Below are 27,270 nucleotides of genomic sequence, written 5' to 3' on the forward strand. Positions count from 1 at the left end.
AAGATTTTGTACAGTTTGAACTAAATTCCGATAAGCATGTTAAAACAAACAAACAAACGAATGAATTTCAATTGTGTGAAAATATCTTGCGTCGAGCGTGTTTACAAAAATGAAAATGGTTACTACATTCATGATATGAGGTCATAATTGTGTAAAATATTACACATATTCAATATGCTGTATTAAGAAAGATACATAACAAATATTTATACCTCATTTGCCGAGCCTTTTCCCAACTATGTTGGGGTCGGCTTCCAGTCTAACCGGATGCAGCTGAGTACCAGTGTGCCACAAGGAGCGACTACGACCTTCAAAATGTGCAGATTTACAGCCTACTTTGAATAAAATGACTTTTGATTTTGAATGTTTCCTTTTAACATTTTTATACATTATATTTTTTTTATACAATCGGTATGGGGCTGTATTTTTTGTGGAATCATTAAGTTGAACTTCTTATATTTACTTTTCATATAACATTATTACATTTTCGTGGACAACAATCAGGGTCATATATTTTCTTTAATTAATCGATAATTCGATACAGGGTGTATCAGGATCCATTTGAACGAAACAAAATAAAAAAGCGCTCCCAAAAATATTAGGTACCTGTTTCGATAATGCGGTCCCAAATCTATGTTTCAAAATTTTCATCATCAGCCTTGTTTTGTCTCATTGCAAGTCTTCTTCGCCTACATAGAAGGGATGAGCGTTAATCTTCACGCTTGCTGAAGGTGGATTGACGATTGTAGACCTTCTCTGTTTTATAGATGTGGGGAAATATCAGATGACTTTTTTTGCTATGGGTGTAGTGGGTCCCGCAGTATCAGACTTTTACTGATTACAACCCATCATGTACCTCCTAATGTAAAAGGACCGAGGTAACTCTTTCGAATCCATGCAACATTTTCGAAACAATACCGCAACCTTATTTATCTACTAAATCCTAATTTCAATAAACGTACCTATTTGTGTTTGACTTTGACCTTATCTACGCACTGCTTTAGGCGTTTAATTGAGGGTCAACAAGGTAACCGGTGAGTACATATTTTCATAAGAACAGACTAATTACGTACATAATTGCCTTGGTTTTTAACCAACTTTTGAAAAAGGAAGAGATTTTTATTTTTTAATCTTCTGATAGCATCCCGCCCAGATCTAGGCTTTGCACGTTCGTTTAAATTTCCGCATAAATAAATCTATCTCTTATTGCAAACACTGAGGGAATCCGTCCAGTAGATTTTGAGGTTTGCGCAGACAGACAGATACAGCAGCGAATATTGTTTATTTGGTATATGGAAAGTTTTCTGGAATAGATCGCTCTTAGCGATAAGACCGCTCATTATGTCATCTACCTACAAACCTTATTAGTTTCAAAATCAAAAATGTAGCAATTCGCGTACCTAATCAAGTATATCTATATATCTACCTATACCTATATGATTATAGCACACTCTGTGCAGTCAATACATAATAGGCATAATTTGAGCTATAAAATGTTAATTAATTGAATGTTTTTATGTATACAATCTCTTTGCTAGTTATGGGCTCCTGGTACTTTTGTTACCGGTACAAAAAGTATCAAGTCACATTTTCGGGTTATCTTATTAATTTTATTCAATAGTTTTACAAAATGATCTTATTATAGGGAAACTAAGTATCAAAATATTCATCCGCATCGCTGTCAGCTGGGATCGTGCCCAAAAGGCTGGCTGCATTGCCACGCTGGATGGCAATGCATATCCTTTGACCGAAGTATAGGCCAGCCCTTTGGTCACGAGTGGATTCCACTAATCGCTTACTAATTAAAAATATTCACAAACAAGAAAATAAATATATTGAATGTTATTTATTTGCTCACATGTTAATTATTGACCTGCTTAAAAACCGATTATTATCAACATGTATTTTAAATTAAGGCATCCGTCTAACTTTTACAGATTGCAGGCTTTTATTAACATTCCAAGTTCACCGACAACGTAAACGTCAGTTTGTTGAAACAACCGTTTATCCACTATATCAGGGGCCCGATTCTCTTAATTTTACTTAAGCGACATACGATTCACGTTCGACTGAGATCCAATCCCGACTCAATTACCTACGATTGAAGCGTATGTGGCATTCCGCTATTTTTGCCCCATTTCACGAAAGAAGTCCCGCAGACGCAGCGCTAGAGTTAGCAGTAGTATCTAGTAGTTGCAGTCGGCAGCTAGCATTCAATACGTACCTTATAAAGAAGCCTAGACCTATCCATGCACCAAAATGTTGTAAAAGCGTAACAGAGCTGGCTACTTTTTACCCATGTGGGCGGAAAGTAGTTCCTTCGGGACACGGGTTGAACCACGTTGATCAGCATGTACCAGAGCCTAAGTTCAACGCCGACATAAACGTCAGTTTTCTTAAAAGTACTGCTTACTATGAAAATCGAAAGAGAAAACGTACATACTGTACAAACGTACTGAGAATACCTAAAGGTATTTAGATTTGAAAATTTTCTTAGACTTGGTCCAAGTTCACCGACAAAAAACCAGTTTACTATGATTATTTTTCCGACCCAAATATCGACCAATAGAATTGCACCATTCGACGTCACGTGGTACAACCTACATGGTATTATACTGAAAATTTTTTGAATATTTTCTCTGGTCGTTGCTACGTCAAACTGACAGGTTGTGGCCGACATTTGGGACGGAAAAATAATCTCCCGAATACCACACGAGCTTCATAATTATCTGGCATTTCCCTCAAGGTTCCCTGCAAACAAATAAAGTCGTCAAGTTTTTCAGGAAAAATCACTCGCGCTTCGCGCTCGTTATTTTTTAACCTGAAAAACTTGACTCCTTCATTTGTTTGCAACGAACCTATCGGAAAATACCCGATAATTTTGAAGCTCTTGTGGTATTATAAGTGAATGTTGACGTTTAATTTTCAAAGTAAACAGTCGTTCCGGTACAAAAGAACCTTAAAACTTTCACGTTTTCATATGTTTCAATACTTGTTTTATTTCAAGTCTAGTCTACTTTAATAACCACGATTAGATCAATATCGAACTCGGAGAAATGAGTTAAAAATCACGCGTTCCAACAAACCCTAGTTAGCATTAACCAGGTTATATGTCGCGGTCAGACGCATGTAATAATTACTGGGTTGCGTAATATCTTCATACTCACCACTTATAAGGGGGTGAGTAGATGTGGTTGTTGATTGCTAAATTGATCGCTCTAGAAGTGCTCTAAATTAAGTCTAGTCTAGCTAGCCTGTACTGTTTCGGAAGGCACTTTAAAGTGGTGGGTCCCGGCCGTCATTTATACATCTTTGGCAGTTTATAAGGGAAGAGAAGCCAGAAAGTATGACAATCAGTCTTACCAAGGGATTTCGGGTTGGGTTTATTTTGATAAGGGGAATACCTACATCCCCTTTATCTGTGTACCTACATTATTGTACACCCTTATATACCGACTTCTTTATATACTCACCTATGCATTACCCAATGTACCAGTTACATACCTTCCCTTTTGTTTATGTACTAGGTACCCTCTTTTGTGGGTGCTGTCCTTTTGTAATTTTTGACGTGAAAAGGTGCTAAAAACTAGCCTAGTTTCAATAATCGTTTTTTACTTTGACTTTGACCCTTATGTATTGCCTTATTATACTGGTCTCTATACTTCCAGATGTACTCATCCTATATACTCCCTTATGGTGGGTCCACTGGATACGATAGTCTTAGTAAAAATCTTAAGTGTGAGTGGAAATAATATGATGACAAGATGTTTGTGTAGACTTATCTATCATTGGTTCAGACGATGCACGATTTGTTGCGCAGACACAATTCTATGAGTCTTTGTGAAGTTGGTATGGTGTGGACTCACCATTATGTATCCTACTCACACCATATGTACTCCCCTATGCACGCCCTTATGTACTTACCCTTAAGTATATAAATGTGCCCGAGTCATTTTGATCCACCCCTGTTTTTAGATAACTTTCTTGCCGAAACTATACTTATACTATGAAGCTTAACTTGGTTTCTTAAAAAACAGAATTCAGCAAGCTATTACGCCTGTTTGAAGACCTAATGAATGTCAGGTTTAACCATCCATAGACCAATTTCAAACTGACAATCTCAATTTGAAGATTACAGAATACACAACTAGAGGTATCGCGTGAAAGTGATTACCTATCAATTAACAATTAAAGACTTATGTAAGAGTAACCGAGCCGTTTATGAACGTATTAATAATTCATACATCCGTCTTATTTCCGTTTTGTTATGTTATTGTGGTAAGACTAGCTTAGGAAAGCGGTTTCACCCGCGTCCCGAAGGAATTAATTCTCGCACCCGGATAATAATGTACCACCAAGAAAAGTCGTGGCGGCCTAGTGAGTAAAGAACCAATCAGGTCAGGCAAGTACCAAAGCAAATTTTCTAAGCTTGTATTTACTTTCTCAGTATATCTTGGAGACCTGTCTGATTGTGTTTCGGAGGGCACGTTGAACTGTAGGTCCCGGCTGTCATTGAACATCTTTGGCAGTCGTTACGGGTAGTCAGAAACCAGTCAACATGACAAACAGTCTTACCGAGGGTCGGGTTGAAGAGCTTAGATAGGCAGTCGTTCCTTGTGGCACACTGGTAGGTACTCAGCTGCATCCCGGTAGACTGGAAGCCGACCCCAACATAATTGAGAAAAAGCTATCCAGATGACTCATGTTTTAATCCAGCTTTGTGCATGCATACCAAAATTGGTGCAGTCGTTTCAGCACGAAGACACCAAAGACATTTATTATCGCTCGCATTTTTTTATATGCCTACTTCAACTGCCTCGTTGGTCTAGCTGTCGCAAGTGCGGCTGCTGAGCGCGAGGTCTCAGGTTCGATTCCCGAGTCGGGCCGAAATTGCTTTGTGGGTTTTAGAAGACTTTCACAAAGCAGCCCGGAGCCTGGAAGTTGGTGACTGATACACCCGTGCATCGGAAAGCACGTAAATGTCGGTCCTGCGCCCGATCTCTTACCGGTCGTGTCGGATTGCCGTCCCATCGGGCTATGAGAGTGAAGGAATAGGGAGTGCACCTGTGTCTGCGCAAATGCTCGTGCACTATAATATGTCTTGCGCAGCTGGCTAATCTCCTTAAATGAGAACAGCCGCCGTAGCCGATAATCGGCGAGGAGGACATCATATGCCTAGTAACAATTTGTATCTTTATTTTGCAACTGGGTATTCAAAATAAAACAACCAAAAAATACAAAAAACAATTGATTTATTACAAAAAATATCACCATTTAACATCTTATTTAAACAATGGAATCACAAACATTAAGCTTAGCTTGCCGCGGTCAGCCATATGATGGGTGACCTTAATCTCCACCTATACTCTATCTGAGCAGGAACTAAACTAAAGATAAACAATCTTGATGACTTTTTAACACGTTTATATTAGCTTCACTTGTAACTATGTATGTAAGAAAATCTTGGAATCTTTTCTTTGACCCACTTCCCCGACTTCAATTAAGTTGAAATTTTCACACGCTCTGAGTTCTGGTGACAATACATGACTAGCTAAGAATCGTCATTACAAATCCAATTAATCCAAAATTTTGTGCTAAAAATTTAAGCAGTTTGAAGCCTGGAAGTTGGTGATTGATACACCCGTGCATCGGAGAGCACGTTGATGTCGGTCGTGCTTGTGATCTCTCTCCGGTGGTGTCGGATTGTCGTCCCATCGCGCTATGGAATAGTGAGTGCACCTGTGTCCAAGCAAATGCTCGTGCACTCTAATATGTCCTGCGCAGCTGGCTGATATCCTTATATGAGAACAATCACCGTAGCTGATAATCGGCTAGGAGGATATATACAAATTTTTATATCAATTCTGGATAAAAATGGAAATGTCGAAGGAAAATAAGCGTGCGATAATTTTCTACAACTTTAAAAGCGGATTGTCGCGACTTCTTTAAAAAAAATTGTTCTGTGTTTAGTGATGCAGAACCATGCCTTAGGACTGCAGTACGCTGATATTTAGGATTTAAAAGTGGGCAATCTAGCCTTAGAGACAAGCCACGTGAAGGTAGTTCAAAACCCGATATGACCCAAGATAATATCGAGGCTATGCGGCAGTTAATTGTCGCAGACCAACATGTAACATACCGTGACATAGATCCGTGGGCATAACGATTGTTTTACATTCCACAAAATTAAGTAAAGTCTTCGTGGTAAACGTTTCAGCACACCTGAAAAAGCTGTTGACGCATACAAATCGGCCAATTTGACTACCCCCACTTCAGAATGGAATAAATATTTCAAGAACTGGGTTTAATGCATGCAAAAGTGCATTAAATATCGCGGAGAATTCTTTGAAAAACAATAAATGGTATTATAGTTCGGCCATTCAGAGAATGCGTTCCTGACACGTCGCGATTGAACTGACGACGTAACTTTGCAATGGCGTTGCAGTTACGATAAAAATATTTTTGCTGGTTGTTTACCGTTTTAACAATTGAGGAGCATTAAAACAACATTATTATATCAATAATCAATGAATGTAGTTACGTCGTCAGTTCAATCGCGACGTGTCAGGAACGCATTCTCTGAATGGCCGAACTATAACCTATTAGATTGTCTGTACTTATTTCAAACGATACAACTTAAAGGCAGCCCTCGTATGTACGTGGCTTATATGTGCATATCATGTGTAGTGTGACTCTTTGCATCGCGATATCTCAGGAATGTTAAGATTTAGGAGAAAACTGTTAATGCCATTTTTGTAGAAAATTTAAAGACCTACAATTTTGGTCTGATGTCTTTTTTTGATAAAACTTACCGTTTTCTAAAAAAAAACAAAAAACCTAAAATTTTGACATTTGACCTCGAATAACTTTTGACGCACACATGGGATCGATGGGGACTTTTAGTATTTTATTTATAATGATCAAATCTAGCTCTCCACCAAAAATCAGCTTTGTGGGAATTTTTGTTATTTGACCACTACTTTTATGTCTATTTTGACCGGACTATATGTAAATTCCTGACTTTCAAAAAGTGATGTCTTGCAGCCAAGTTTGTATAAATGATTTTTGATTTTGATTTTGGACATAATTAGTGTAAAAAGTCATATCATAATTGTTTACCTCTAGTTAATTACCAACTCAAAGGAGAATATTTAATTTACTATGTCTATCTGAGATAGTCTGACACCCAGGCTGACATGTCAGGCGTATACTTGACAGGAGGTAAGTCGTAAGGAATTATCAGACGGTTCTTGGCACCCCGCTTCAGTGGAAAAAAGTCTTCTTTTATCTGTAAAAAATAAAATACTGTTACAGCCTTTTTATCGTCCCACTGCTGGGCTGCGGCCTCCTCTCACACGGAGAAGGATTGAGCATTAATCACCACGCTTGCTCAATGCGGGTTGCTGATTTCAGACTATATAGTCCAGGTTTCCTCAAGATGTTTTCCTTCACCTTTTTATCAGCCATTGGTGTCTAAGATATACTTAGAAACTACATACAAACTTAGAAAAGTTGCATTGGTACTTGCCTGACCTGGAATCGAACCCGCGCCCTCATACTCGAGAGGTTGGTTCTTTACCCACTAGGCTACCACGACTATACCAAAACTATTGAAAGGATTCAAATGAATTTCGGTACACAGAGAGTCTACAGTCTCAGAAAGGACATATGGTATGTTACCCGGGTGCGAACAGTACGTTTGCTAGAAAAATTGGTCCGAGGAAAGGTGACCATCTTATCATTCATAAGTACCTCCGTGTTTCCACTTTGAATTGGTAGGTCCCGGTTGTCATTGAACATCCTTGGCAGTCGTTAGGGGTAGTCAGAAGCCAGTCTGACACCAGTCTAACTAAGGGGTATCGGGTTGCCCGGGTAACTGGGTTGAGGAGGTCGGGCAGAGCAGTCGCTTCTTGTAAAGCACTGGTACTCAGCTACATCCGGTTAGACTGGAAGCCGACCCCAACATAGTTGGGAAAAAGGCTCGGAGGATGATGGTTGTCATTGAACATCCTTGGCAGTCATTACGGGTAGTCAGGAGCCAGTAAGTCTGACGCCAATCTAACCATTAAGTTGCCCGGGTAACTGGGTTGAGGAGGTCAGATAAGGCAGTCGCTCCTTGTAAAACACTGGTACTCAGCCGCAACCGGTAACAAAAAACTTTCTATAGTAGAAAAAAGGCTAGGGCAGATACTGAAATTCTAACCCTCCTACTACGGGTCTGCTGGAAGAGAATTCATTAGAAATAAGCAGTACCTTTGTACTATTTTATATTACTTCTTCTTTTATGTGTTTTCCACATGGACGCACAGACGTTGTGTATAATAAGTGAAGTGCTACTAACATAGATTTAAGTTTTATTTACTAACAAGTTTTGTATATAATGTATGTGTGTTCGTTTTAAGGTATGTATCAATGGGTCATTGTTGCCTGATTGTAAAAGTTTAAATTAAATTATAACATGTGTGATTGTGTGTGTGTTTTTGTATTGGGACTATTAAAATTGTAATTTAGTTTTTTTATGAACTCTGGTCTGCAATAAAGTTTTTATTATTATTATAAATGGCTAAATAAAAAATAAAAGAAACTTACCACAAACTGAGGCAGGAACAGGACACCAGCTTCATAGCTCATGATCCTCAGAGCTCCATTGCCCTTGTTGAGCTGTCCCCAAGCGGCCTTGCTGACGTTGGCGGAGGTGAGCAGGTAGAAAGCAGCGCTGTCGCTACAGACGCGCGAGTACGACTTTATGTGTGGCATGGCACGGCTGCGACCGCTCACATCACCTACCCACTGACTGCCGAAATACACACAAAGTCACTCAAAATGGAAAATGACACTGAAAATGGAGAAAAAACACTCAAAATGGAACATTACCCAAAATGGAGAAAAAACACTCAAAATGGAATATGACATAAAATGGAAAATTACACTCAAAATGGAAAATGACACAAAATGGAAAATGACACTCAAAATGGACAAAATTACACTCAAAATGGACAATGACACTCAAAATCAAAAATAACACTCAAAAACTTGGAATTTCACACTCAAAATGTCAGTATCGATATCGGTGAAATATAACAAAGGACCGGCTATGCAAGCCTCAGGGCTGGGTTGGCCTTGTTGAGCTGTCCCCAAGCGGCCTTGCTGACGTTGGCGGAGGTGAGCAGGTAGAAAGCAGCGCTGTCGCTACAGACGCGCGAGTACGACTTTATGTGTGGCATGGCACGGCTGCGACCGCTCACATCACCTACCCATTGACTGGTCAAAAAAGAGGGAAATTATGACAAAAGAAAAAGCAAAAAAGAATGGAAAAAAAAAATTCCATGTTTTTGGGGAAAAATGGTTGAACCAAGGTCCATAAAATTTGACAGGAAAATGGCTAGAATCATGGAGAAAGCCATAAAACTACTTAAATCTGGCTAACGATCCTGGAAGACGCCATTTTTTGCAAATTCGAAAGAGAATGCGAATACGAATCAACAACTCTTTAACTAAGATTACTAAATAGATAAGCGTGTGTGTGTATGTACATGCATGATCAGCTACCCCCTGACTGGGGAAATCTAGAGAGAATTTTAACAAAGAAAACTAAAAAAAATTGAAAAACACATTTTTTTCTTCGGGGAAAAAATGGCTGAACCAACGTTGATAAAATTTGACAGGGAACTAGCTAGCATTATGGACAAAGCCACAGAGCAATCTTGGGCTAAGAGTAGATAAAAGTTGCTAAAATGATGAAGAGAAAACTAGAGCCGTTTACGGGAAAATGGCTGTACCAATATCGACACAATTTAATTTGACAAGGACATGGCAACAACAGTCATCAAAATTATAGTATACATTTTAACTGAGATATATAATAAGAGAAGACCCGCATATACTATAACGAAGATATCTCAGGATCTGCTGAACCGATTTCGAAAATTCTTTTAGCACGCTTTTTACTATGAAGCTAAGTTATATTTGAGTGTCATAGGGTATATTATATCCTGGTAACAGAATTAGTTACTGGGCTGCCATCCGTACGGGTTTCCCCGGATTTGGAGGCCTTCCGGGGTCCGTCCGGGCGGGGTTTCAAGAGTCCGGGGAAAACCCGGACACTTTTCATGTAAGGAAACGCCTCATTGAATTTAAGTATATGGTAATAGTAAATGGATTAAAAATGAGGTCTTGTTTCGTATAAAAAAAAAATCGGACACGGCCGGGGAAATGCCATTTACGCCAAATGTCCGGGTTTTTTAAATATTTGTCCAAATTCGAAATGGCAGCCCTACTCGGAACACTAATTAGTAAATATACTCACTATAAATAATTGTTGAGCCACGGCTGTTTAGCGTGGCATTCAGCGGCGTACGGCAGACATCCACCGCCTAAAAGATTGTCGTGTGATTGTCGTACATTCTCTGAAGACAATAGAAATTAATATATTAATTATTTTTTCTGTTTTTGTTTTGTAAAATATAAAAAAATGAGTTTATAAATAATCAAATATATTTATTGAATACTAGCTTCCACCCGCGGCTCCGCCCGCGTAGATTTCGGTTATATCGCGTTTCCAAGAGAATTCTTCAAAAGTCAGGGATAAAAACTATTCTATATTTTTTCTCGAGGCTAACTCTATCTCTGTACCCAATTTTATTAAAATCAGTTCAGTGGTTTAGACGTGAAAGCGTAACAGACAGACAGACTTACTTTCGCATTTATAATATTAGTAGGGATAGTAGGGATGTTCACGATAGCACCGTCATTTTTAATTCTTATAGAATTTTTAATTTGCAACTATTAGAAGATTACATTATTTTTACATGCATACATACAGTAGCGGCTTTAGGGTAGGGCGCGGTTGGGCGACGGCCCAGGGCGCCGGACATAAGGGGCGCCTGGCGCCCCCAACCAATCCTTGATCAGAATTTTACTCCTATTTTTGTTTTAAATTTCATCAAAGATCGCAGCTTACAAGAACTGTATCCAAATGTATGGATAGCATCAGGGCCGCCTTAACCTATGGTGCAGGGTGTGCGAATAACCCGGGCGCCGCGGGCTCAGGGGCACCGCGGTACGCTCCTGGACCAGAAATTTCAATTAAATTAATGTATTGTCATACAATGCTGGGCGCGTTAGATACACTACTTTTATGTCCCAAAACTCAAAAATTTTCGCGCTCGCTTCGCTCGCTGTTTCTTTACTATACACTTAAATTTTTTTTCACTTATAGCTACTTTTAATGTAATGTCCCAATACTCAAAAAATTCGCGCTCCCTTCGCTCGTGGCTTCTTCACTTCACAGTCGCCTTTTATTATATATGTTAAGGACTTTTAGTGATCCAAATCTCAAAAAAGCTTTTTCTTTTGCAAAAAGGTAGCGTCGTTTTAAAGTCCTTTTATTAATAAGAAAGTAACTTCTAGTTTCTATTTATGGTACTTCTTTAAGTCCCAAAATTTTAATTCATAGGCGCCAACACCAACAAAGAGTTATCTACGTTTGGGCTACATTTTAAGTCATTTTTGTTTTGAGTTCTAAAATATAACAAAAAATTTCGCGCTCGCTTCGCTCGCGCAATCAGAACCTGTGATCCCGTGTTTTTGCATTCACCAACCAGCAATAAATTATGTACGATTGGGCTACATTTTAGGTAATTTTTGCGTTGACTTGTTAACTATAAAAAAAAAATTCGCGCTCGCTTCGCTCGCGCAATCGGTAACTGCATATGTCTCTGTTTTTCGTATGGGTTTGAATTGCAGTTGGGGGCGCCGTAGAAATCTCGCCCAGGGCGCTAGTAGAGTTAAAGCCGGCACTGCATACATAGAATCTGTATGACTATAAACAAAAAAATTAAACCGACTTCCCAAAACACTAAAAAGCAAAAAAGTTTTTTATTTACAGCTTTTCAGTGATACGAATAGTTGTCACTATCCATATAAGTGGGAAGTTCTCATCAATACAAAGAATATAAGTCCAAATACGAGGTATTTTATATATTCAGTTGTCGAGTTCCCTCGACTTTCTCTAGTCTCCACCATCAGGTCAGCTCCAAACCTTCACTGTTGCAAAGATCTTGTCAATACAAATAATTTAAGCCCAAACACGAGGTAGTTTACATATTCAGTTGTCGAGTTCCCTCGGCCCTCTCTGGTCTCCATCATCAGGTCAGCTCCAAATCTTCAGTTGAATAGTGCTTTTAGGCGTACACCTCAGTGTCGAGTTTTTACCCTATGCATGCCTACAACTTTCGGAGTAATCGATGTACATACATAGAAAAAAAAAACATGCCGGCCGAATTGAGAACCTCCTCCTTTTTGGGAAGTCCGTTAAAAAACCATTGAATCTACTTATATGAAAAAGTGCCTGTCTGGCTATCAAACCAAAACTACTGAATCGATTTGTTCTAATACCCAAACAGTCTGCTTTTGGAAAGCTACACAATACCCCAGTAAGACATCCTATATTTTATCCAAGAGAATAAGTACCCCAGAGACGTGAGTGAAACCAGGAAAACGGCTAGTCTTACCTAGAGATGGGTAAATAATCTTCAATGGCGACGGAGTGGATAACAACTGTGACTGATTCTTGATTTTAGTGAAGTTGTGTAGAAAATCACCCGTCAGCCATAGCTGTGGACAAAATAATCAATGTGAATATTTGTTATGTAATTCTCACACATTCAATCACTTACAGTCATTCACTCACCCTCTTAAGCTCACTCACATGCTCACTTGGCCTATTCATAAGTCTTTCACTACCTTAATTAAATTCACTATCTCATTCACGAACTCACTCTCACCCTCTCAAACTCACTCACCACTTTTACCTTCTCAAACTCACTCACCACTCTTACCTTCTCAAACTCACTTAACACTCTTACCTTCCCAAACTCACTCACCACTCTTACCTTCCCAAACTCGCTCTCACAAACTGACTCGCTCACCTTCTCTAACTCACACACTCACATGATTACTCACTCTCTCAAACCCGCTCACCAATTAGACCAGAAACCTTTTCAAATAGGCTAGGCAAATAATAAACTGACATACCTTAGGCTCTTTCCCAAAGCTGCCGATACTGCTAGCTTGAGCTATAAGAGGCCACTGAGCGTTCTCGCTGGGCGGGATAGCGCAATGTTGCCGCAGCAGCGAGCCGACTCGAGTCATGCCCCAGTCCTGGTCGAAGTGGGACCCTGGGACTGATGCTACTAGGAAAACGCTGAGAAAAAAATATGTATTTTGAAAAATAGCAGACAAAAAAATGAAGTCATAGAGGCCTTGAAGCCGAAGTAGCCCTAAAGTCGTGGAAGCCTTGAAGTCATGGTGGCCTAGAAGTCTCGAAGGAAGTCATGACAGCCTAGAAGTCATGGTGGCCGAGAAGTCGTAAAGGTCTACAAGTCATATGAACCTAAAAGTCATGGTAGCCCAGAAGTCGTGCTGGCTTAGAAGTCATGTGGGCCTAGAAGACGTCATGGCCTATTGGGTAAAGAACCAACGTTGCAAGCATGAGTGGTTTCGATTCCAGGTCAGGCAAGTACCAACACAACTTTTCTAGGTTTGTATGTACTTTCTAAGTATATCTTAGACACTAATAACTGATTAAAGCTATAAGAGGCCACTGAGCGTTCTCACTGGGCGGGATAGCGCAATGTTGCCGCAGCAGCGAGCCGACTCGAGTCATGCCCCAGTCCTGGTCGAAGTGGGACCCTGGGACTGATGCTACTGGGAATACACTGAGAAAATAGATAATAATCATGATGCAAAAACATTGAAGTCCCTAGGCCCCCCCTAGAAGTCGTGATGGCCTCGAAGTCAAGATGACCTCGAAGTCAAGATGGCCTAGAAGTCAAGATGGCCCAAAAGTGGGGGTGGCCTTAGAGTCATGAAGGCCTTGAATTCGTGGTGGCCTAGTGGGTAAAGGTAACACGACGCCGACACATCGTGTGCATTAGTTTTTAAGAATATCTGTTATGTATTTATAGTATGTTTGTTGTACTTTAGATATAGTATTGTATATATATATTGATATGGTGATTTTATGTATTAGTTTATAAGTATTGTAATGTACGATATATGTGTATTTGTATTTTTATGGGCCCTAGTTGCCTGAAATAAAGGAATAAATAAAAAATAAATAAATAAAGCGCCAACCTCTCATTAATGTGTGGGTTCGATTCCAGACCGGTCAAGTGCCAATGCAACTTTTCTAAGTATATCTTAGAGACACTAATAACTGATTAAAGCTATAAGAGGCCATTGAGCGTTCTCACTGGGCGGGATAGCGCAATGTTGCCGCAGCAGCGAGCCGACTCGAGTCATGCCCCAATCCTGGTCGAAGTGGGACCCTGGGACTGATGCTACTAGGAATACACTGAGAAAATAGATAAAAAACATTAAAGTCAAGGGGGCCTAGAAGTCATGGGGAGGTCTAGAAGTCATGACAGCTTAGAAGTCATGTTGGCCTAGAAGTCGTCATGGCCTAAAAGTCGTGGTGGCAGAGTGGCAAAGCACCACCCCCTAAGTTATGTATGTGGGTTCGATTCCAGGTCAGGCAAGTACCAATGCGACTTTTATAAGTTTGTATGTACTTTCTAAGTATATCTTGGACACTAATAACTGATTAGAGCTTTAAGAGGTCTCTGAGCGTTCTCGCTGGGTGGGATAGCGCAATGTTGCCGCAGCAGCGAGCCGACTCGAGTCATGCCCCAGTCCTGGTCGAAGTGGGACCCTGGCACCGATGCTACTAGGAATACACTGAGAAAAAAATACAATAAACAACATGTATTTTGAGAAATAGCAGAAAAAAAAATTAAGTCATAGAGGCCTTGAATCGGGGTGGCCTAGAAGTCAAGATGGCCTAGAAGTCGTCGTGGCCTAGAAGTCACGAATTAAGTCATGACAGCCTAGAAGTCATGGTGGCCTAGAAGTCGTGAAGGTCTACAAGTCGTATGAACCTAGTCATGGTAGCCCAGAAGTCGTGCTGGCCTAGAAGTCATGTTGGGCTAAAAGTCGTGGTGGCCTATTGGATAAAGCACCGACTTCGCAAGCATGTGTGAGTTCGATTACAGGTCAGGCAAGTACCAATGCAACTTTTCTAAGTATACCTTGGACACTAATGGCTAATTAAAGGTGAAGGAAAACATCTCAAAGAAACCTGGACTATATAGTCTGAAATCACCAACCCGCATTAAGCAAGCGTGGTGATTAACGCTCAATCCTTCTCCGTGCGAGAGGAGGCCGCAGCCCAGCAGTGGGACGATAAAAAGGCTAATGATAATGATAAATACTTACTTAATATGACTAAAATCGCATCTCTTGACCCTGTCGACATAATACGCCAAGTTGGGCAGATGGTAATGATTGAGGTATCTTAGCAAACACTTCTTGAACAACGTCGGAGACTCGCCGTCATGTGGCATCGCTTCGGGAGGCATCTCCGGACACGCGGGACTGAACCATAGCCTGAAATAAATTAATAGTTCAAAGTCACTACAAAAACACGCGTTCATATATCAAAATCCGGCTTCATCACCTTGAAACCTTATAATGGTCAAAATTCATCAAAAAACTTCTCTAACAAGTCCAAACACAGCTATGATACAATGTTCCATCATGAAATTCCATATTTCTTGTTAATTAAATAGTAATAATTAAATAGTTTAATAGTGTAGTATGTATGTATTTAAGTATGTATGTATACTGTATATTTATTATTATTCATATATTGTAAATATATATATATATTTTTGTGTTCTTTGTTGACAATATTTTTAACAAAAACTTTGCACCTACCACAGCTTTTTCTCCACCACCCAAAGGTAGACTGGCAGAAAACGCCTATGGCGTTAAGTCCGCCTTGTACGAAATGTGCAGAAGCATTAAATAAATAAATAAATAAATAAATAAATAAATAAATAAAAACCGGCCAAGTGCGAGTCGGAATCGCGCACGAAGGGTTCCATACCATTATATATAAGTGAGCAAAAAAATCACGTTTGTTGTATGCCTCCCCCCCCCCCCCAAAATTTATTCTAGTTTTCAGTATTTGTTGTTATAACGGCAACAAAAATACATCATCTGTGAAAATTTCAACTCACTAACTGCCACGGTTCATGAGATACAGCCTGGTGACAGACGGACGGACGGACAGAGTAGGAGAAACATTAGGGTCCCGTTTTACCCTTTGGGTACGGAACCCTAAAAAGGAGGGTGTCAGTTTGACTTGTACGAACGTTTGGCTAAACAAACCAACATAATATTTATCAGAATTCGATTTTTACCCACGACGGAACGGAGCAGGTATATGCGTTTAGGGTGAGAGATGTGCGTTTGTGTGTGTGTTTGTGCAAAGTAATGTTCCCTCCTATCTTCTAAACTAATGATCCGATTTTGATGCGGTTTTCAATAACGGGTTTGTGTTCAATGAGTTCATGTTCTTATTTTTTCATCAGTTATGCACACCGATGAAATTTCATATTGTTTTTTTATGCAACCATTTAACCATTTAATTATATCTTCCTGTGGTTTCACCCGCGTCTTGTTGAAACTATTTTCCGTTCTCGGATAAAAAGAGCCTATGTTACTCTGGCATAGTCATCATCATCATCATCTCAGGCGTCCTATACGTCCACTGCTGAACATAGGCCTCCCCCTTAGATCTCCACAGATACCTGTTGGAAGCGACCTGCATCCAGCGTCTTCTGGCATGTTATAGCTTTCCAACTGTTAAAACAAGAAACAGCTGGTTTATAAAAAAAAACTCACCCTTGAGTTCTATTCTCCCAGTCATCCAGGTACAAGTTAGCTGTAGATATCACCACTCTAAGAGATCCATCTTCATAGCACAGTATCATCATTTTACTGAAACGAAATAGTTAAAAATATTACTAAAAATATCCCACCATGATGTCCTCTTAGCCGATTATCGGCCACGGCGGCTGTTCTCATATAAAGAGATCAGCCAGCTGCGCAGGACATATTATAGTGCACGCACATTTGTTTGGACACAGGTGCACTCACTATTCCTTCACTCTCATAGCGCGATGGGACGGCAATCCGACACCACCGGAAAGATATTGACCCCAACGTAGTTAGGTAAAGGCTAGGCATTTAATGAAAAGACTTACGTATGATGTTTTCCAAAAGGCGTTGCCATAGTTACGTAGTGGGCATCTACATGAGGTTTTTTCGCTTTGATATTCTTTAAATCCGAGCAGTCATCTCCGTATAGTATAGTTAGCTTCTTTTCACTGAAAACATTAAAAAAATATTTATTAAATATTATACACATTAAATTAAATACGTTAATTTACTGGTTAATATATGGCGATTAGCATACCTATAGAAAAAAAAATACGTAAAAATTAAAAAACCGTCCAAGTGCGAGTCGGACTCGCGCAGGATGGTTTCCGTAACATTATTTATAAAACGGACAAAAAATCACGTTTGTTGTATGGGAGCCCCCCAAAATATTTATTTTATTCTAGTTTTCAATATTTGTGTTATAGCGGCAACATAAATACAGTATCTGTGAAAATTTCAACTCTCTAACTATCACAGTTCATGAGAGACAGACGGACGGACGGACAGAGGAGGAAAAACAATAGGGTGCCGTTTTACCCTTTGGGTACGGAACCCTAAAAAAGAACCACATATCATAATTATTTCGTTTATTGCATTCTATAATGTAGAATATAAAATATTTGTATTATCATGGTAAATAACCGACCTTGACTTTTGTGTTCGGTTTGTGGTCAGCTAAATGCCTATGCCTATAACCATATTACCTAAATTATTATTTTTGGGCTAGTGCAAATTATGTCGTGCGAAAATAGATAATAATGTAAAAAATTATACATATAAAAATCTCTTATATTGCATTGTTAGTATCTATAAAGAAAACATTTTTTATTAGGTAAAAATACCTGTAGGTATATTTAATTTTATTTAAGGTATCAAACTCAAGCTTAAACTCAAAAACGTTTATTCAATTAAGGCTGATAAATCAGCACTTTTCGAACGTCGAAAACAAAAGACAGCCCCCAAAACGCCCACCCTTCACCACTTCCTAAGTGTTATTGCTGGGAAGAAGTGGCGCAACAAACTCCCCAGCAACACGACTCCTTAGGCAAGTTCCGCCGTATCGTCAAATAATCCTACTACGCGAAAGTTTGTATGTATGGATGTTTGTTACTCTTTCACGCAAAAACTACTGAATGGATTTTAATGAAACTTTACAATAATATAGCTTATACATCAGAATAACACATAGGCTACAATTTGTAAACATATTGTTCGAAATACTAAACCTGCGCAGACGAAGTCGCGGGCACCAGCTAGTTATAAATAATTAATTTTAGGATAGTGTTTGTAGCGCATTTTAATTGTTAATTTATGGGGCATGCGGTGCTAACCTATAAGAAATTGTTATACTAACCTTAGTTTATAGAGTATTTATGTTAAAATGTAACAGTATAAACAATTGTTGGTTGGTCAATAAAGATAAATAAAAAAAAAAAATAAACACACGTCTGTCTATTAGGTAAGCCTTTTCCCAACTATGTTGGGGACGGCGTCAGTAGGATATTATTGGGCATTCTAATCCACCTTCCGTTCCTACGGCTCACTCCGTTCGCCTCCGTCGCTCTCGGTGGATTAGAATGCCCAATAATATAAATGGATTACCTTGATCGATCAGCAAACGGATTGGGCGCCATTCCAATTGGTTATTAGTTTAAAACTAAAACGAGCATGAGAACAGACTATTTAGTGTTTGCTGGCGTAATGTTGCTTATAAATGTGAATGTAACAAATTAATTGAGTCATTTTTAGTCTGTTCGTTTCATGTAGTAACCATGAAGTTTGTCAAACAGCCACAATCATTAAATGTGAATACAGTTTGTATTGAGCCTCGAAATACTGGTTCTCGTCATGGAGACCTACTACCCAACTCTGTACGTTGCATTATTTGCGGGCCTTCCAATTCTGGAAAAACTAATTTGTTAATAGGTCTTCTCATACATGAGAATGGATTAAGATTTCAAAATGTTTATGTTTATTCGAAAACTCTGCATCAACCCAAATACATTTTTTTAGAACAAGTTTTGCAACGAGTTCCTGGTGTATCATTCCAGAAATATCATGGTAATGAGGAAGTACTGAGTGTCCAGGAGGCAAAACCTAATTCTGTGATCATATTTGATGATGTTGCTTGCGAAAACCAAAACAATATGCGTGATTACTTTGCGATGGGAAGACATAAATGTATTGATTGTTTTTATCTTAACCAAACATATACTAAAATTCCTAAACAGTTAGTTCGGGACAATGCTAACTTAATTATACTTTTTAAACAAGATGAAATTAATTTGAAACATATTTATGAAGAACATGTCAACACTGATATGTCATGGAGCGAATTCCGTGAAATGTGTTCAAAAATATGGAGTGAACCTTTCAATTATATAGTCATTAATAAGGATTGTTCCAAAAATAAAGGATGTTACAGAAATAAATTTGACACTTTTGTAATCTTTGATTAAGATCATAAATATTTAAGTATCTTACCACAGAAATATTATTATTCGTTAAACAACGCTTAACCTATCAAGATATAAAAATGGAAAAAACATTAAAAAAACAAATTGTTGATGCTGCAGAAGCTGTTAAGAAAAAAATACGAAAGATGAAAGACATTGAGATTGATAATAATCAGACACTGGAGTCAATGTTCAAGCCTGTAACAGAACCTCTCAACCTAATTGCAAATGCAAGCATGCAACCTCCTCGTTTATATGCTACGGGAAATGAAGAAGCAGATATTTCATTTATTGATTCAGCTTCTCAGAAAAAAAACCTGAGTAAAGTCGACGGTGACTATGAATCCGACAAGGACAGTGATTGTTCGTTTCAATCATTGGTTGAAAATAAACAGGGTGATACATCATCTTGGTCAATAACCTCAGAAGCACTTGCCGGGGTCCCATATGGTGTCAGAGTGGTGGATGGGAACTTGATGCTAGGTTCAGCTCGCATAACAATCAGCGATGAATATATTAATGTGTCTGGTCACAAATATCAAAATACACCTGGTTTAAAACAGTTGTTGCTAAAGAAAGATGTAGATTTAAGTTTGGTAACCGACAGGGATATGCAACATTATAAGTCAATGCTACTCGATACAAATGCTCATCGACGAGACTATGATTCCGGTAAACCAATAAAAAGTAATAAGGGGCAGAAATATTTACAAGTTATTAAGCCACTTTTTAAACTACAAAGTACCATCCAAGACAGTATTCCGAAGGGAAAAGGACTGTCATTGACAAAAATGTGGAAAAAGAACACAGATTTTGTATATTGGGATGATCCAAATGAACTAGTGGATAGGTTAAAATTACTGATAGCTTCTCGAGATGCTGGTAACACTGGAGTTAACAATGAAATTATATCTATCATTGAAGAATTGCGTGAAAATAAAATAATAAATAAATGATTTTAAAAAATGTATTCATTTTATTGTTAACCTTTCATCAATATACACCTAAATATGAACGTAGACAAATTTGGACATCACGTTCATAAAAGATTACGTTTAACAGAGTTACTTGACTTTAATGAGAACGCCCTGTGCAAGTCAGAAACGGGAGACTATGATTTAAAAACAATTAGATTGAAAGGAATAAGATCTCCTGTAGAAGGAGACGAAGCTGTGAACAAGGATTATGTAGATCGAATGAATGCTCAGACAGTACAAGAATTCAATAGACTGATTTCTTCATTACGTTCTCAAATTATAATAGATGGGCAAAATGCAGTTAAGTCTTATTTAAAAACAAAGTCATCAGACGTTTTGACTCATTTCGAAGACAAGTTTTATACTAAAGCAGAGGTAGATAAGTTAATTAAAAATTTCCCTAATGGCAAAACAGCAAATAGTTAATGAAATACATAAAGCCGCACGAAGAAATTTCCTGAGGCGTTCAGTTATTTTAAAAGGAATCGATGATTTGTGGCAAGCCGATCTGATGGACATGCAAAACTTGAAAAAGTATAATAAAAGTTACAATTATGTGCTAGTGGTTATTGATTGCTTCTCAAAGTATGCTTGGGCGGAACCATTGAAATCAAAAAATAAACAAGATGTTACTCATGCATTTGAAAGGATATTGATTGATAGTAATCGCAGACCTGTTAATTTACAAACGGATATGGGGACCGAGTTTTATAACAATACGTTTCAGAATCTTATGAAGACGAACAATATTAACCATTACTCAACGTTTTCAACCAAAAAAGCTTCGATTGTTGAAAGACTAATAAGAACTATTAAAAACAAGTTATATAAATCTTTTAGCTATAACGGAAACTACAAATGGTTAGGACAACCGTTAGAAGTAATATTGAAGACATATAATAATACAAAGCATCAGACTATTAAATATAAACCAGCTGAAGTAAATAAATATAATGAACACGATATAAAAGAAAATATTAACAGAACATTAAAGAAAATATCTTCTCTCCATACAAAGAAACCTAAGTTTAAAGTAGGCGATTATGTACGCATCAGTAAATACAAACACAATTTCGAGAAAGGTTACACCCCCAATTGGTCAACTGAATTATTTACTATTAAAAAGATTAATAAAACCATACCAGTAACATACCACATAGAAGATCAGCGAAAAAAAATAATATTGGGGGCATTTTATGAGCAAGAACTTCAGAAATCTAATTATTCTGATGTTTATTTGATAGAAAAAGTTTTAAAAAGAAGAGGACGTAAACTGTTCGTGAAGTGGTTAGGTCTGAATGATGAAGAAAACAGTTGGATTGATAAAGCTGCAATAATGAGTTAAAATATATAAATAATACAGATGTAATATTTGTATCAGTACACTTAAAGTAATGCAAGGTGGTGGACTAGTAAATAACATAATTAATAATCTACCGTTCGAAGTTCATTTGCCCGGATACAATTATTGCGGACCAGGAACTAAACTTCAAAAACGATTGTTGCGAGGTGATCGAGGCGTGAATAAGCTAGACGAAGCTTGTATGCACCACGACATTGCTTACGCAAATCATACAGATCTATCCCATCGTCACAAAGCTGACTTACAATTACTCAACATGGCTAAACAAAGACTTAAATCAAAAGATGCGGGAAAAGGTGAAAAGTTAAGCTCATGGCTAGTGAGCAAGGTTATGAAAGCAAAACTGAAGTCTGGTTCCGGTGTAAAAACATTTAGAAGCTTGGTTTCAAAAATTAGATCAAAAATTAAAAAAATGAAACCCAAGAATAGTAAAACTTTGATTAAAGTTGCTTATTTAGCAGCAAAAAAAATGTTTCCAGGAATTAATCGAATTCGAGTACCGCGAGTAATACCTTTGCCAAAGACTGGAGGGGTTTTGCCTCTAATCCCTATTTTCGCTGGTTTATCAGCTTTAGGAACTTTAGCTGGTGGTGCCGCTGGTATTGCAAAAACTGTGAATGATTACAAAGCAGCTCAGCAAAATTTACGAGAAACAGAACGACACAATAAGGTTATGGAAGGCTTAGTGGTGGGCAAGGGTTTATACATTAAACCGTACAAAAATGGCAAAGGTTTGTTTATAAAACCATCAAAAAACTAAAAAGTATGCTACCCAATCGTCCTCTGACTAATGTAGATATTCAAAAGTATGCAAAAGACATCCCATATTTCCGGGGAATCTACATGAAGGATCAGTTACCAAGGAAGCCGAAAAAAATTGAATGCGCTATCGTAAACTTAGACGATTCTAAGAACGAAGGAACTCATTGGGTAGCTTATGTTAAATTATACAAGCATTGTGAATATTTTGATAGCTATGGAGATTTAAAACCTCCAACAGAATTAATGCGATATTTTAAGAATTGTAATGTTTATTATAACTACACAAGATATCAAAGATTCAATGCAGTAAATTGTGGTCACTTATGTTTAGAGTATTTGATGACTTTTTGGAATAAAAAAATATAAAATGTATGTTTTTCTTTAATTTTAATCATTTCCACAATGTCACTCACTTTGTCAATAACTGGAAATTCGTCAAATTTATCTACATACTATCCAAATACGTTGCAACTAGATGGAGCTTATGAGTGCGCCTTATTGCATTTTTCAACATTTAATTCTATTCCCAACATTGACAAAACGAATAACAAGTTCTACTACGGTTCCAACGAAGTTATTGAAATACCGGAAGGTACATATGAATTGCAAGATATCAGTGATTATTTAAAATCTGAAATTAAGGATGCAACAATAAAACTACTGTGCAATAATAATACGTTAAAAACTACTATTTTCTGTACAAAAGACATTGATTTTAGCAAAGAAAGCTCTTTCAGAAGACTGTTAGGATTTAATAAGCAGATTTTAAAAGGTAATAAATGGCATGTATCACAGTTTCCAGTCAACATTTTACCTACGACTGTGATCAGGGTTGAATGTGATATTGTAAGCGGCTCGTTTATAAACGGTGAACCAAGTCACATTATTCACGAATTTGCACTCAACGTGCCACCTGGATATAGGATCATAGAAATACCGAAGAACGCAATATACTTTCCGATAAATCAAAATAATATAAGCTGTATTCATATTAGGCTATTAGACATAAGGAATCGCTTAATAAATTTACGTGGTGAAGAAGTGCAGCTGTATTTGCATCTTAGACGAAAAAATGATTGACTACAATAAATATGTACCTCAACAAGTTAAAAATATCAGTTCTACTCGAGCTACTCACCATACAAGACCACGCTCTAAGAAGAAAATAAAATTAACTAAAGATAATAAGGCATTCCTTAAAGCAATCGGATTACTAAAATGAATATATTAGACGTTTTATCCACTCCGACTTACGACACTGCAGTAGAAGGAATTGAATTTCATTCTTACAAACCCTACGTAACAAGTTTTAATAGAAATGATGAAATACGTATACCTATCAATCAACAGGACCTGTACATATTACCATCAGCTAGCACTTTATATTTGGAAGGAACCGTTATAGTTAGCAAGAAGGATACGAAAGACAAAGCTACTAGTGTCCATTTCACCAACAATGCTCTACTTTACTTATTTCAAGATATTAGGTATGAGCTAAATGGAGTAGAGATAGATAAAATAAAAAATGCTGGTATAACTACAACCATAAAATCGTTAATATCAATGAATGAGGGCGAATCAAAGATGTCTAACGCCTGGGGTTGGAATATCGATGGAATAAAAAATAATCATGGAGGAAGTTTTTCTGCTTCTATCCCACTTCGCAATATCCTCGGTTTCGCTGAAGATTTTAAAAAAGTCATCATAAATAGTAGACACGAACTGGTACTGTTACGAAGTAACACTAATTTGAACGCTGTAAAACTTAGCACCGGCGAAGTAGTGGATGACGTTCACATCAACAAAATCATATGGCGCGTACCACATGTTAAAGTATCAGATAAAGAAAAAATTTCTTTGCTAAAACTGTTAGAAAAAGATCGTCCGCTTCAGATGATTTACAGAAATTGGGATCTCTACGAATATCCAGCTTTACCTAAAACTACAAAGCATACGTGGTCTATCAAAACTGCATCTCAAATTGAAAAACCAAGATACGTCATTATAGGCTTACAGACAAATAGGAAAAATAGTGCAAGTTCTGACATGTCTCAATTCGATCACTGCAATGTTCGTGACGTAAAAGTGTACCTAAATTCAACTTATTTTCCATATGAAAGTCTTAATGTGAACTTCGCTAATAACAGAATTGCATTATTATATGAGCAATACGTCAGATTTCAACAGTCGTATTACGGACGCCGTCCAGAACCCTTGTTAAGTGAGAAACAGTTTAAAGATTTAGCACCGCTGTTTGTAGTCGATTGCTCTAGACAAGCAGATAATCTAAAGGCGGGTCCTGTCGTAGATGTAAGAGTAGAAATTGAGAGTGATTCGGAACTACCAGATCAAACTGCAGCTTATTGTCTCATTCTGAATGACTGCATTGTTGAATACAAGCCATTAAGTAACATCGTAAAGAAGATATCATGAACGCAGATACCATCATAGTTGATCTCCAAGGATTTAAAGATAATCAAAATAATTTTATCGTGAAGGAAGTGGCCATTGTAAGTCAGGAACTTACCCAAACATTCTTAGTAAAACCACCATATCCGTTTCATTATTTGTCTAAAGAAGAAAAGAAGCAAGTGAGATGGATAGAAAGAAATCGAGGAATTTACTGGAGTGAGGGCTACATCGATTATAAAGAATTTCAACGCATCGTAGTATTATATCTCGAGAATAAGAAAATAATGACCAAGGGTTTGGAAAAAATACAGTGGATTCAAGAATTATGCACGAACTGTAAAGTGATTGATCTTGGTGAAAAGGGATGTCCTAATCTTTCAACATTAAAAAGAATGTTTTTAAAAAATAAAAGAGACTTTAACTGTGTGCATCATAGAATTAACTGTGCATTAAATAATGCTGTGTGTATAAGAAAATGGTATTTTGATAATAACATGTCTGTGTTTAATTTATTCAGCAAAAAGTTTGGAAATGATGAAGTGGATTGTTAATAATGTGTCATAAAATACCATTATACATACTTATATTATGAAAAACATTCGTTTCATGTTCATTCCTGTCTATTGCACTTACACGTGTCTGGTGCTAAATATGACACCACACAGGTGCACTCGTATAAAGAATACAGGTTTAAACTTGTTAAAACATGACATTGATTCAAAGCATACGAGTCTTTATTGAGTACTGTTACATTAAACTATTTCACTTCCTTCGTCATTGCGCTGTCCGTTGTCGAAGTGGTAACATCTCATCAAAAAATAAAACATTGTAAGTATTGACCCTATATCTTTCTATCAGTATATCTGTATTACTCATTTTGATTTAAAACTTACTTATTGTTTTATCTGTTTCAGATCATCAATAATGTGTGATTCTCCTGACATTCGTTTCTCACAATACGCTCAAGGTTTTCCTACTCCAAGTTTGAGCTGGCATACACCAGAGCCACAACCTCGTGCGAGTAAGAAGCCTAGAGTGAGACGTCAAAAGCAAAAGCAGACTCCAGTGTACCAATCGTTCGTCATCAACAATGAGAAGAAAAAAGGAGTACGGCTCATTCAAGTACAAGTGTTGGACATTAATGAACAACAAAAACCTGCAACCCCTGACGGAGAAGTGCTAGTGATGAGTGCGCAATACGTTGTGACTGAGCCTGTGGACTATATAATGGACGAGACACAGGCATTAATAAATAAAATATCCAAAAAACTTTGTGAAGACTATAGTTATAAGTTATAAGTTAAGTATGATTATTTGTAGATATGTATGTAAATATGTTGCATGTGAATAATATAGGTAGATTTTAGTTATTAACTTTAGGATATTTATATTATTTTGTCTACACACATCACATGTTTAATTGTAATCTTTATATATATGTAAGGAAACTTTGTGAAAACTATAGTTATAATTAAGTATGATTATTTGTATGTATGTAAATATGTTGCATGTGAATAATATAGGTAGATTTTAGTTATTAACATTAGGATATTTCTATTATTTTGTCTACACATCACATGTTTAATTGTAATCATTATATTAAATATATAAGGAAATCACATTTTAATCTAAGTTTATAAAAATAATTGTACCTAGCCATAATTAGCTGTGTAGTAGTATTGTAGTTGATTCTGGTAATATTATATTTGCGCAGTTATAAAGTTAATTTTATAGTAATGTTGTAAAAATATATAATGTTTAAACTTTATCTAGAATAGTTTGTAGTTTATCAATGTACATATAATATTATAAGTTACTGTTATATATTTAAATAAACAGGATAAATTTTAAATTTATATTATGTTTCATTTTCTATTATAATTAATCATTGGTATTTAAATTAGCTATAGGAAAATTGTATTTACAGTTTTTTAATTCATAAATATACGCTAATATGGTCATAAAATATATTAAATAAAAACAATGATTAAAAACCATAATTTGAAACAAAAATATTTTACTGTAGCTAATTTAAAGTTAGTAAGGCAAAAAAATTAAAAAAAAAAAAATATGGAAAGGATGTAAGAAAGGCACAGTATGAAGAATGAAAGTACGAGAGGAATGTATTGCGAGAACTGGTATGGATGAGGAGTTACATTGACGGAACTAATCCGTAAAAAAAAACAATGTCATGTTTTAACAAGTTTAAACCTGTATACTTTATACGAGCGCA

General features: G+C 37.2%; 1 protein-coding gene and 1 long non-coding RNA gene across 3 annotated transcripts in view; one reads left to right on the forward strand and one right to left on the reverse strand.

Annotated features, from left to right (window-relative positions):
- Nucleotides 1-6,946: 6,946 nt before the first annotated feature.
- The window catches only part of LOC124644336 (probable tyrosyl-DNA phosphodiesterase), a 48,252-nt gene continuing 27,928 nt past the window's right edge, over nt 6,947-27,270 (reverse strand). The window contains exons 7-14 of one of the 2 annotated variants that reach the window (XM_047183645.1): nt 17,112-17,234; nt 16,750-16,845; nt 15,277-15,447; nt 13,036-13,204; nt 12,513-12,615; nt 10,307-10,406; nt 8,590-8,794; nt 6,947-7,288 (exon numbers count right to left, since the gene is read on the reverse strand). In XM_047183645.1, the coding sequence (XP_047039601.1) occupies nt 7,166-7,288; nt 8,590-8,794; nt 10,307-10,406; nt 12,513-12,615; nt 13,036-13,204; nt 15,277-15,447; nt 16,750-16,845; nt 17,112-17,234 (1,090 nt within the window). In that variant the 3' untranslated portion in view covers nt 6,947-7,165. Of the gene's footprint in view, nt 7,289-8,589; nt 8,795-9,024; nt 9,262-10,306; nt 10,407-12,512; nt 12,616-13,035; nt 13,205-15,276; nt 15,448-16,749; nt 16,846-17,111; nt 17,235-27,270 lie in introns of those variants that run through there. The other variant, XM_047183646.1, reaches the window with a different exon arrangement.
- On the forward strand, nt 23,905-26,893 carry LOC124644340. Its single transcript, XR_006986049.1, has 2 exons — nt 23,905-25,865; nt 25,952-26,893. It is a non-coding gene; the product is annotated as an uncharacterized LOC124644340 (long non-coding RNA).

This window comes from Helicoverpa zea, chromosome 29, assembly GCF_022581195.2.
Source record: "Helicoverpa zea isolate HzStark_Cry1AcR chromosome 29, ilHelZeax1.1, whole genome shotgun sequence".
Taxonomy (NCBI): Eukaryota; Metazoa; Arthropoda; class Insecta; order Lepidoptera; family Noctuidae; genus Helicoverpa; species Helicoverpa zea.